General features: G+C 36.2%; 1 protein-coding gene across 2 annotated transcripts in view; it reads left to right on the forward strand.

The window, feature by feature from the left end:
• The window catches only part of ING3 (inhibitor of growth family member 3), a 28,249-nt gene extending 17,378 nt beyond the window's left edge, over positions 1-10,871 (forward strand). Inside the window, exons 7-12 of one of the 2 annotated variants that reach the window (XM_012177018.5) lie at positions 184-303; positions 2,912-3,069; positions 3,660-3,853; positions 5,615-5,807; positions 6,839-6,877; positions 8,417-10,871. In XM_012177018.5, coding sequence (XP_012032408.2) covers positions 184-303; positions 2,912-3,069; positions 3,660-3,853; positions 5,615-5,807; positions 6,839-6,877; positions 8,417-8,533 — 821 coding nt within the window. In that variant the 3' untranslated portion in view covers positions 8,534-10,871. Of the gene's footprint in view, positions 1-183; positions 304-2,911; positions 3,070-3,659; positions 3,854-5,614; positions 5,808-6,838 lie in introns of both variants that reach the window. The other variant, XM_060414811.1, reaches the window with a different exon arrangement.
• The last annotated feature ends 1,376 nt before the right edge of the window (positions 10,872-12,247 follow it).

A 12,247-nucleotide genomic window follows, 5' to 3' on the forward strand; every position in this document is an offset into this window, starting at 1 on the left:
TTGCTACTGAAGTTTTTTAAATGTCTGAGCAGTCAGCTGTTAATAAGACATGTGGCACAGAGTTCTGTTTCTCTTGTCTTCTTAGAAACAATGTTGTTTTGGTTTATAATCAGATGAATGTATTATGCCTTGCCCATAGTTCTCTAAAATTTAATAACACATAAATTCTTTATTTATATTCAGAAAGGAAATATAATCCAACCTCTCACCATACGACAACAGATCATTTACCTGAAAAGAAGTTTAAATCTGAAGCTCTTTTATCTACCCTAACATCAGATGCCTCTAAGGAAAATACGCTAGGTAAGTTTAGTATCTTAAATGTGATTGTATCTTTTTTGGTTTTTATTAAAATAAAGGGGAATGACAGCATTTAAGGTTAATTATACAGATTCTTGATTTAGGTCATACCTGAATGGTCTAGTGATTTTCCGTACTTTCTTCAATTTAAATCTGAATTTGGCAATAAGGAGCTCATGATCTGAGCCACAGTCAGCTCCTGGTCTTGTTTTTGCTGACTGTATAGAGCTTCTCCATCTTTGGCTGCAAAGAATATAATCAATCTGATTTCGGTGTTGACCATCTGGTGATGTCCATGTGTAGAGTCTTCTCTTGTGTTGTTGGAAGAGAGTGTTTGCTATGACCAGTGCATTCTCTTGGCAGAACTCTATTAGCCTTTGCCCTGCTTCATTCTGTATTCCAAGGCCAAATTTGCCTGCTACTCCAGGTGTTTCTTGACTTCCTACTTGTGCATTCCAGTCCCCTGTAATGAAAAGGACATCTTTTTTGGGTGTTAGTTCTATAAGGTCTTGTAGGTCTTCATAGAACCATTCAGCTTCAGCTTCTTCAGCATTACTGGTTGGGGCATAGATTTGGATTACTATGATGTTGAATGGTTTGCCTTGGAAATGAACAGAGGTCATTCTGTCTTTTTTGAGATTGCATCCAGGTACTGCATTTCAGACTCTTTTGTTGACCATGATGGCTACTCCATTTCTTCTGAGGGATTCCTGCCCACAATAGTAGATATAATGGTCATCTGATTTCAGTTCACCCATTCTAGTCCATTTTAGCTCGCAGATTCCTAGAATGTCGACATTCACTCTTACCATCTCCTGTTTGAACACTTCCAATTTGCCTTGATTCATGGACCTGACATTCCAGGTTCCTATGCAATATTGCTCTTTACAACACTGGACCTTGCTTCTATCACCAGTCACATCCACAACTGGGTATTGTTTTTGGTTTGGCTCCATCCCTTCGTTCTTTTTGGAGTTATTTCTCCACTGATCTCCAGTAGCATATTGGGCACCTACTGACCTGGGGAGTTCCTCTTTCAGTATCCTGTCATTTTTCCTTTTCATACTGTTCATGGGGTTCTCAAGGCAAGAATACTGAAGTGGTTTGCCATTCCCTTCTCCAGTCCCAAGAAAGGCAGTGCCAAAGAATGCTCAAACTACCGCACAATTGCACTCATCTCACACGCTAGTAAAGTAATGCTCAAAATTCTCCAAGCCAGGCTTCAGCAATACGTGAACTGTGAACTTCCAGATGTTCAAGCTAGTTTTAGAAAAGGCAGAGGAATCAGAGATCAAATTGCCAACATCCACTGGATCATGGAAAAAGCAAGAGAGTTCCAGAAAAACATCTATTTCTGCTTTATTGACTATGCCAAAGCCTTTGACTGTGTGGATCACAATCAACTGTGGAAAATTCTGAAAGAGATGGGAATACAGACCACCTGACCTGCCTCTTGAGAAACCTATATGCAGGTCAGGAAGCAACAGTTAGAACTGGACATGGAACAACAGACTGGTTCCAAATAAGAAAAGGAGTACGTCAAGGCTGTATATTGTCACCCTGCTTATTTAACTTCTATGCAGAGTACATCATGAGAAACGCTGGGCTGGAAGAGGCACAAGCTGGAATCAAGATTGCTGGGAGAAATATCAATCACCTCAGATATGCAGATGACACCACCCTTATGGCAGAAAGTGAAGAGGAACTCAAAAGCGTCTTGATGAAAGTGAAAGAGGAGAGTGAAAAAGTTGGCTTAAAGCTCAACATTCAGAAAACGAAGATTATGGCATCTGGTCCCATAACTTCATGGCAAATGGATGGGGAAACAGTGGAAACAGTATCAGACTTTATCTTTTTGGGCTCCAGAATCACTGCAGATGGTGATTGCAGCCATGAAATTAAAAGACGCTTTCTCCTTGGAAGAAAAGTTATGACCAACCTAGATAGCATATTCAAAAGCAGAGACATTACTTTGCCAACAAAGGTCCATCTAGTCAAGGCTATGGTTTTTCCAGTGGTCATGTATGGATGCGAGAGTTGGACTGTGAAGAAAGCTGACTGCCAAAGAATTGATGCTTTTGAACTGTGGTGTTGGAGAAGACTCATGAGAGTCACTTGGACTGCAAGGAGATCCAACCAGTCTATTCTAAAGGAGATCAGCCGTGGGTGTTCTTTGGAAGGAATGATGCTGAAGCTGAAACTCCAATACTTTGGCCACCTCATGTGAAGAGTTGGCTCATTGGAAAAGACTCTGATGCTGGGAGGGATTGAGGGCAGGAGGAAAAGGGGACGACAGAGGATGAGATGGCTGGATGGCATCACCGACTGGATAGACTTGAGTCTGAGTGAACTACGGGAGGTGGTGATGGACAGGGAGGTCTGGTGTGTTGCGATTCATGGGGTCGCAAAGAGTCGGCCACGATTGAGCGACTGAACTGAACTGATACAGATTATTTACCTGGTTAGAGTCTATTGTAAGAAGAAAGAAGAAAAAATGTGGCATGAAAATTTAAATTTAGTGATTATATCTGTGCTGAGAAGTAATATACTTTAAGCTCACTAACATTTTGTTCTGTCTAACCATTTTCATTCCTTCTTTAATTCTACACAGGTTGTCGAAATAATAATTCCACGGCCGCTTCCAACAACGCTTACAATGTGAATTCCTCCCAACCGCTGGCATCCTATAATATTGGCTCCCTATCTTCAGGAACTGGTGCAGGGGCAATTACCATGGCAGCAGCTCAAGCGGTTCAAGCTACAGCTCAGGTGAAAAAGAAAGGATTTGGATACAGAGTGTTAAGTTATGTCTGAATCCTTGTCAGACTCTAGTAGAAATAACTTGATGTGAACAAAAAGAGTTTTCTTGCATTGGATAATTTCATTTTTAATTGTAGTTTTATGATAGCTGATGTTTAAAGAAATAAATATGCAGTAATTTGATAGTGAAAAGTCAAAAATAGATTCATACAATCTTGTGCAGATCGCTTCTCACAGTAATTGCTCAGGACACTCATTTTCCTGACTATAAGTCACAGCTCCTGCTGGGACAATACTTTATTCTTTCTTCCAGTTCCAGGGCCTTCTCTGTAGCCTCAGAACTTAGGTTGCCTTGAGTTTGTTCACTTCTGTGCTGGCTATCTATATTCCAAATTAAGTTACCCATTCTGTAGTTACCTCATAACTGGGTAAAAACTAATCCTAAATCTTTATGTAAAATAACTTAAATTACAATGATGAACATAATGGTTTAAAACAAAATAATATTAGGTAAGCCAAAATAATGCTGTAAATAGTAAGACAAAAGAAAATATGCATATTTATATGTATTAATAATATCAATGACTGCCTTTTTTAAGATGAAAGAAGGACGAAGGACATCAAGTTTAAAGGCCAGTTATGAAGCATTTAAGAATAATGACTTTCAGCTGGGAAAAGAGTTTTCCATGCCCCGGGAAGCAGCTGGCTATTCATCATCGTCAGCGCTCATGACTACATTAACACAGAACGCCAGCTCATCAACAGCCGACTCAAGGAGTGGGAGAAAGAGCAAGTAAGTTTTATTGTTATAGTAGCTCATACCTTTACTGCGTGTGCAGACTACCTAGCATCCAGCTGGGCTTCCGTGTAGTAAACAGAGGCAGCTTCCCAAATGGCTCAGTGGTAAAGAATCCACCAGCCAAACAGGAGACCCGGGTTCAATCCCTGGCTGGGGAGGAAGATGCCCTGGAGTCGTAAATGGCAGCCCACTCCAGTATTCTTGCCTGGGAAATCCCATGGTCAGAGGAGCCTGGCAGAAAATAGCCCATGGAGTCACAAAGAGTAAGGCACAACTCAGCACACAGGTGCACGCACACACACACATGCATATATATATATATATATATATATATATATATAATGGGTCAGGATGAACTCTGGGGAGGTGGGAAGACATGACATTTACTTCACACTGACTTACTTTGAAAGAGGCAAAGTCCTTAAAAAGTTCTAAGAAACCTTACTTTTTCTAAAGTCTTAAATTGTGGTTATTAATAGATGACCTCTCATTACTTTCTTTTGTTCATTAAGATAAACCATTTAATGAAACCTTTTCTAACTTATAACCCCTTATTCTGCCATGTGTTTCTGGTCTTCATTTTAATTAAGAACAAATTGTCTTAGTCCTTAGTATTATATCTCCTAAATTGAAATTATGAAAATATCCCTAGATTTTATAGATACGATTCTTAGGATGATTGTATGAACTCATACATGTGAAAGGGGCTTCGCAGGTGGCGCTAGTGGTAAAGAACCTACCTGCCAGTGCAAGAGACATGACCCTCGTTCCAGAAGATCCCCTGGAGGAGGGCATGGCAATCCACTCCAGTATTCTTGCCTGGAGAATCCCATGGACAGAGGAGCCTTGCAGGCTACAGTCCATAGGGTCATAAAGAATCAGACATGACCGAAGCGATTTAGCACACATATGAAAACTTAATAGCATTTGGCACCATCTTTCCAAAGTACCTGCATGTGTTAGGTGTTCATACATAATGAAAGTTCAGTTGCTAGTCCAAAAGAATTATATTGTAATTGTATCAATTTATTTTTAAATATATTTTCTGTCAGTAAATGTATTTTCTGTGTTCCTGTGCTTCCTGTGGATGAATCTCTAAAAGAATGATCAATGTAGAATTACCACAAAAGTGCTAAATATCTAAACCCTAAATATCTAAAAATTCATTTAGTGACCCAAATTTATTATAACTGCTGATGATAAAGTTTCATATTTTTAAAACTTATTAGCGTATGTGTAATGGTAAATTTTTTGTGAATTTTATCACACTCTGCTTCATGTTCTACACAGGTGAGTATTCACATATCAGTTGATGGTTATCATTTTCATCAAATGCTTACGTGTATTTGTATTTTTGATTCTGATCAAGAGTATTCAGTTTGCTTAAAAATACAAAGAATGTCTGTATGGAAGCCATAACTAATTCTTAAAAGTATTGCCTACTCTTTAAATCAGTGGTAAGAAGTAACAGATTAAAAGTTTATTCTAAAAACTTTGAAATATTTTAAAAGGATTTTTTAAATATCTTTGTTTTCCAGAAAACAAGAAGATCTGAAACAAAAATAATCTATTATGAAAAATGTTGCTCGTTTTGCTCTAAACAGTTGTGCTTTTAAATCCATTCATCAGATGGCTTGAGGGTTAAGGAGTATTTTATATATTTACTGTTATTTCATTTCATACCATTAATTAGAAGTTATTCTCAATTAAGTTCTTCTGGATGCTCAACAAATAAAACTGATACTGCTTTTTCAGAAACAACAACAAGTCTTCAAGCCAACAGTCATCTTCTTCTTCCTCCTCTTCTTCCTTATCATCATGTTCTTCATCATCAACTGTTGTACAGGAAATTTCCCAACAAACAACAGTAGTACCAGAATCTGATTCCAACAGTCAGGTTGATTGGACTTATGACCCAAACGAACCACGATACTGCATTTGTAATCAGGTAAAAGTCTGACATGTCTGTAGAAGCATAATCTGAATAAAATAGGAAAAGAGCTGTTTCATATTTTTTAGTGTTCTTTTTACTCCAATAAAATACCTTTGGCTTTTTATTATATCCTCTTCCTGCTTCTGATAAAAAGACATGTTCATGATGACTGCAAAACCGTCCCAAGAAGACATTGTAAACTGTCTTCTGGGATGCTTGATGGAAATGATGAATGAGATTTCTATGAATACTGTGTCTCACTCTCTCTGATCCCTCTCCTTTTGTGCTCTTCAGAGTGATAAGATTTTCTCTCAGAGTATAAAACCACTTAATGTATTGCACAGTGGAATTCTTTTCCTCTGCATATCTAAAAATAGATAAATGCCAAAAAAAGGAAAGCCAGGGGAATCCTTATATCTTTAATTACAGGTAGGTTGTTCTACTTTATGAGGAAATAAATAAGGCTGAGTATTAAACAAAATCTTTAAAAATACATGTATCTGCTATGTGAAAGACCCATCTTACTTCTTGTCCTTGTGAGTTAGTATCCACATACTCTCCAGCTAGTGATGAAAAGCAAAAAGAAAAATGAGAAATGACATGTAATAAACAGATAATTTAGAAGTTTCAATAAAATGGACTATCGACTGCAAAAATATATATGACCTAACATGACCCAAGAAAAAGTAAAAAAAAACCAACAACAAAACTTTATGTATATAACCAAGAAAGAAACTTAAAATCTTTATTAAAGGAACCACTCAAAAAATTAACTCCTTTGTCAAGGTAGTTTATAGAACAAGTTTTTATAGACGGTCAAAGAGCATGTAATTTTTGTGTTATCCTGCTGTACACCCCTAGCCCCAAAAATCCTTCAGGAAAAAAAAAAAATGATAAACTGTATAAAGCTACATGCCCTGTTTCTTAATTCAGTTGTATATTTTGTGTATTTCCCTCTATTTTCTTTACAGTATCATAAACAATTATTTGAATTTAGGTGCTTGTTATATAGTCATAATAAAAATATTTAATTTTCTTTTAACTAGGTATCCTATGGTGAGATGGTGGGCTGTGATAACCAAGATGTAAGTATTAAATTTTTCTACTTAGGAATGAAAAAACAGGTCTCATATTGTTATTCCTGGAATGTATATTTTTTGTTTAGTGTGTCTCAGTTTAAGGAGACAGGTTTGCAGTTATGTTAATTATATTAAGGCTGGAATATTCCTCCCCCAAATAAGATAGTGTCCCTTAATGTGTTCCCTATTTTAACTGTTTTAAAGCTAATTTTATGGTTTTATGTGCAGATTACATTTCTCAAAAGGCATCAGGTTGTATGAAAATTAGAAACACCCTTTTCCCCGTTTGCCAAAGAGTTCTGTGTTTGCTAGGATTTGGTTCTCTTATCACAGTGAAGAATTGGAACTTTAGAGCAATACTTCTTTCAGGAAAAATGATGCAAAGGTGAGGGTTCTTATGTGGGTTATTGTTCTCCCATTAGTGTATATTTCCTGCTGTGCTCTGCAGGTTCAGCCAATAGGAGCCATTTCTGGTATTAAAAAATAAGGTTTGGAAGAAAAGAATTCCTGTTTATTTTCCTTGAAGCTTATTTTGGGTTAGAGATACATTTTTCTTGTATGCTGAGAATATTTTTGTCTAGTAATTTCCACTCTCTTCTTACTGTCACACTGCTTAGCTCCCTTTGTCCATCTTTTCCTCCAGAGAAGTGACAGAAGCCTGAATTCTAAAGAAGGGCTAATCAGTAATGTCAGGCTCCTAAGTTTGATAATAAGAGTTTAAAATTTTTAAAACAATTTGAAGATTGATCAGGGCTGACACACCGAAGTGTGTACTTCCCTGACCTGCCAGGCTCCCCATAACATGGTTCACATAGAAAAGGCTCTCCTTCCACCTCCCTCTGCAGACCCACTTGTGGGCTGTTCATGATAACTGCAAAACCGTCCCAAGAAGACATTGTAAACTGTCTTCTGGGATGCTTGGTGGAAATGATGAATGAGATTTCTATGAATACTGCATCACACTCTCTCTGATCCCTCTCATTTTGTGCTCTTTGGAGTGCTAAGATTTTCTGTCAGAGTATAGAACCACTTAATATATTACACCGTGGAATTCTTTTCCTCTGCATATCTAGAAATAGATAAATGCCAAAAAAAGGAAAGCCAGGGAAATCCCTACATCTTTAATTACAAGTAGGTTGTTCTACTTTATGAGGAAATAAATAAGGCTGAATATTAAACAAAATCTTTAAAATACATTTATCTGCTATGGGAGAGACCCATCTTACTTCTTGTCCTTGTGAGTTAGTATCCACATACTCTGCAGCTTAACAAAAATTAATGATTTGTGTTCATTATTTTAAGATTATGGGAGTAGATTGATTATGTGAAGCTCAGAGTTAACAAAGATGCATATAACTTTTTGTGTCTCCATTTCCTCATCTCTGAACCCTACCAGTTGGACTAAATGATCTATAAAGCCGTCTCCTAGATGTCTAAGTTCTGTTGCCACCAATCTAATTATGAATATTTAATCTGCTGGGCGGGCATGTTTTAACATACTTCCTAATCTTTTACTAAAAACTACTTGGCATTTTTGCATTCTAGTGCCCCATAGAATGGTTCCATTATGGATGTGTTGGATTGACAGAGGCCCCCAAAGGAAAATGGTACTGTCCACAGTGCACTGCTGCCATGAAGAGGAGAGGCAGTCGGCACAAATAAGGGAGGCCATTTCGTTTGTGGAAGAAAAAAGCTTCAACATTTTATATAGGACTTTAAAAAAAGAAGCAGCAGTGCATTTGCAGGCAACCACTTAAAGGATTTACATAGACAATCCTATAAGATCTTGAACTTAAATTTTATGGGTTGTATTTTAATAATGTAAGTAAATTATTTATGCACTCCTGGTGTGCTCCAGATATTATTCCAGTTAGCCTTGGATTATTTCAGTGGCCAACGTATGCAGACATTTGTACTCCTCAACCATTTTCTCCAAGTAATGGGCATTCTATAATGTAGACTTCAAAGAATTCCAACGATGAAGATTTTAAGAAGAGTATTTTATATTCAACAGGTATGTTCTGCTGCATGTACTGTACTCCAGAGCTGTTATGTAACACTGTATATAAATGGTTGCAAAAAAAAAAAAGTGCTTCTAAAAAGATAATGGTTTTTTAAATGCCTTCATAATAAGCTTTGTTTCTTTGTGAAACTAAATTCAGCGGGCTGAAGGAAATGGTTCATGTGATAAAGTGGGCTGATGTCCTCTAGAGTACCTGGGTACATAAACAGAAACTCCTGTAGGTAAAAACGAATCTGGGCCATTAGTCTTTATATGTTTCTGCATCCAGACAGAGTGCAGTTCTTGAGGGTGGGGGTGGGAGGGCTGAGGGGAAAGGGTGTTAAAGTGATAACATTTTTATACCAAATGTGTTTATTTTTTTGTGCAAGTAATCCTTAAAATTGGAATTGTATTAGGTGTTAAAATAAAGTTTTTAAAAAATTACTTGTATTTATACTTTACACACTTAATAATGAAAATTTCTTAATTCCAACTAACTTCCAATTTTCATAATCTCAAAAGGACAGAGGCCCAGGACACAGAATGCTGCGTAATCTGTTATGTCTTTAATAATGCTTGGAATTTGTGATACAAAAATAAGGAAAAGACATTTTTATGTAAATTTGAAATGCAAATGTATTTTTCTAGAACATTCCCCTGGCTTTTCCTTCAGTCTAAGGGACATGAAAGAAGTCTAATTACAGCAGACAAACGGAAATAATCATTATAGTTGTTTTGACTTGAGGCACTATGGCCAAACTAAAGTAGAGAGACCCCTTGGATTGGAGCTTAAAATTCAGTTCTCTTTTTCCTTTTACCACATGTTGGTATGCCAATTAATTCACTTCTTTAATCACTCTGGCCCTTATTAAACCAGGGTGATGCCAGCTTCAGGATGTCTGTAAGCAATCCTGAAAGTTTTATTCTATAGGTGCTATTTAAACTAGAAATTTTGCATAGTGGAAGTTTTATTTAAGGTATAATATTGAGTCGGTAGAAAAATCCTTAAAACTTTAGAAATACTTATTATGTCATATTTATTTTATATTGAAATGTACTGGGCCCATCAGATTTATGTTTTAATCAAAACCACTTATGAGCCTCTTAGAACTTATATAGAAAACTGTAAAATCTATGCAATGCTACCCAAAAGGGTATGGATTAGATAGGGGATTTTCAAGGTCTCTTCCAGCTTCGAGATTCCACAGTTCTGAGCTGCTGCAGTCTAATTTTATAACTGGACAGCCCATGAAACTAAGTTAGGTTCATTTGTGGGTACTCATGATTTCATGATACTCAGTATTTTCATGGAGATTTTATAAACTCTAAAGAAATAATATATGATGTAGTATTCAATTAGCTTATTAGCATGTTGCCTGGGGATGCTCAGTGGTATTGTTTAATCTTATACATAATGACTTTTCTAAACTCACTGTTTTATAGGAATTGGTTCAAGGAAAAAGCCTTATGTACAGCCTTATTTTAAGAGAAAGTTCTTGTCAGAGTCAGGAACATCCCTATTTCCAGCTGCTATAGCTAGTCCCTTTCAGTGTGTGAATTCCACTACTTAACCAAATCACTCAGAAAAACATTTTGACAAATTTTAAGCTCAAACGTTGAATATTTTGAAGCATGTATAAAGAAGTAAACCAAAATTTTGTGCAATTATTTAGTAATGAGTGGAACCTGTTAATATCTGAGATCTATATAACGGGCCAAACATGGAACTACCTCATCAAAAAAAAAAAAAATGTGGCCAACTATTAATAATTCTTTGTGACATTTACATCAAGGGGTATATGAGCATTTTTGGTATTATACACATTCAAAATCTTTGTTGTACAAAACTCGTGTAACAGTTGGTGGCATAAGAAAAATCCGAATGTGGGTTCACAGTTTATAGGTGGTGAAAATTGAGGCCTTACTGCTGTGGAGTGTATATTAAAATGTTCATGGTGACACATTTGAAGCAATAAATGGCTTAATGAAATGCCTAAACGAAGCTGAGTGTTTGATAAACGTACAATCATTCTTTTTTAGGGCAGTCCATTTTTTTTACTCTTTTATCCTCCAAAGCAAATCCCACATCTTTTAGATTTTCAACCATCTTTGTTTTGTACAATGTTAGTGCCCTTTGTCCTTAGACCTCAGCAGTAGTCTTCTTGACATAATGAATTATTTTAGACTTACAAAAACAAATGTCTAATGTACCATAAGGGGTAAGATTTTCTTTAAATGTGTAGACATTGCAGTGTTTGCCTTCAACTTTCACATCAAAAAAAAAAAAAAAATCTTTCAACAGAAGGGTTTTAAGAGAAAAAAGAATATCCTCAAAAATGTTCACTTTTATAATCAAACGTTAAGCATTTCAATGTTGAGATTACACAGATGAAGGTATTTGTGTGAGGGGTGTGTGTGAGTGTGTGTGTCTGTGGGTGGGTGGAAGAAGTGGGAAGGTTGGACATGTTAACAAGTAATTGCTGTATTTTGGGAAGTGCTATCAATGGATGTACCCATTGTTCTAGGAACACCGAGAAATTTAACTTCCGAGCTATTATTTAAATAAATGATGCCTAAAAACAGATGGTTTTCCAGGCAGGTGAAATGGTTTTAGTGTCACGGACATTCTGGGAATTTAAAAGTCATCTGAAATGAGTAGATGTGGTATAGGGAAATGCGCTGTCAGACGAGGCACCTGGAAAGCTGAGTGAAAGTCTGTTCATGAGCCATGAATTCACGAGAGTGTGTTCACTGTGCCATGCAGTTGTTTGTCAGTGGGAGTAGTGACAGCATTTACATATTGTCAGTTGAATACTTTCTGATTATTTAAGTTTAAATCATGGCACTTTTGTTACTGAGATTATAAGCTAGAGACGACAAAATTAAGACTAAGTCTTGCAAATGGCTGTAAAATTCTAAATTTAAGGTGAATCTTTTCTCCCAATTTTTGAAGCTACAAGTCAGAATTGTTCATCAAGATTTTTAGATTTCCCTATTTAGATGGTAAAATATAAATTATTAAAACATTGTAATTTCTGACTCAGGATCTTAATATTTCATGTTTTGATTTAGCTACAACAGAAAAAGTTTAAAGTGATTTAAAGATGAAATGACTTCAGAATTGTTTTATGTTTAATTGAAGTTTGATAAAAGAGAGATAACCTCTTCTGGCCATTTCCATTTTAAAGTAGTCAGTCATGTATACCTTAGAAGTCAGTATTTTAACTTAATAAATAACTTTGGTAACATATTATTACAAGTCTAGACATATTAAAATGTTTATTTGAAAGAAACTTAATAATTAATAAATTTTTCAGAGCCTTTTACTTTTATCACTCCTGGCAAAGGAGACTGTAAAGAGAACATTACGAGAC

This window comes from Ovis aries, chromosome 4 (assembly GCF_016772045.2).
Source record: "Ovis aries strain OAR_USU_Benz2616 breed Rambouillet chromosome 4, ARS-UI_Ramb_v3.0, whole genome shotgun sequence".
NCBI lineage: Eukaryota > Metazoa > Chordata > Mammalia > Artiodactyla > Bovidae > Ovis > Ovis aries.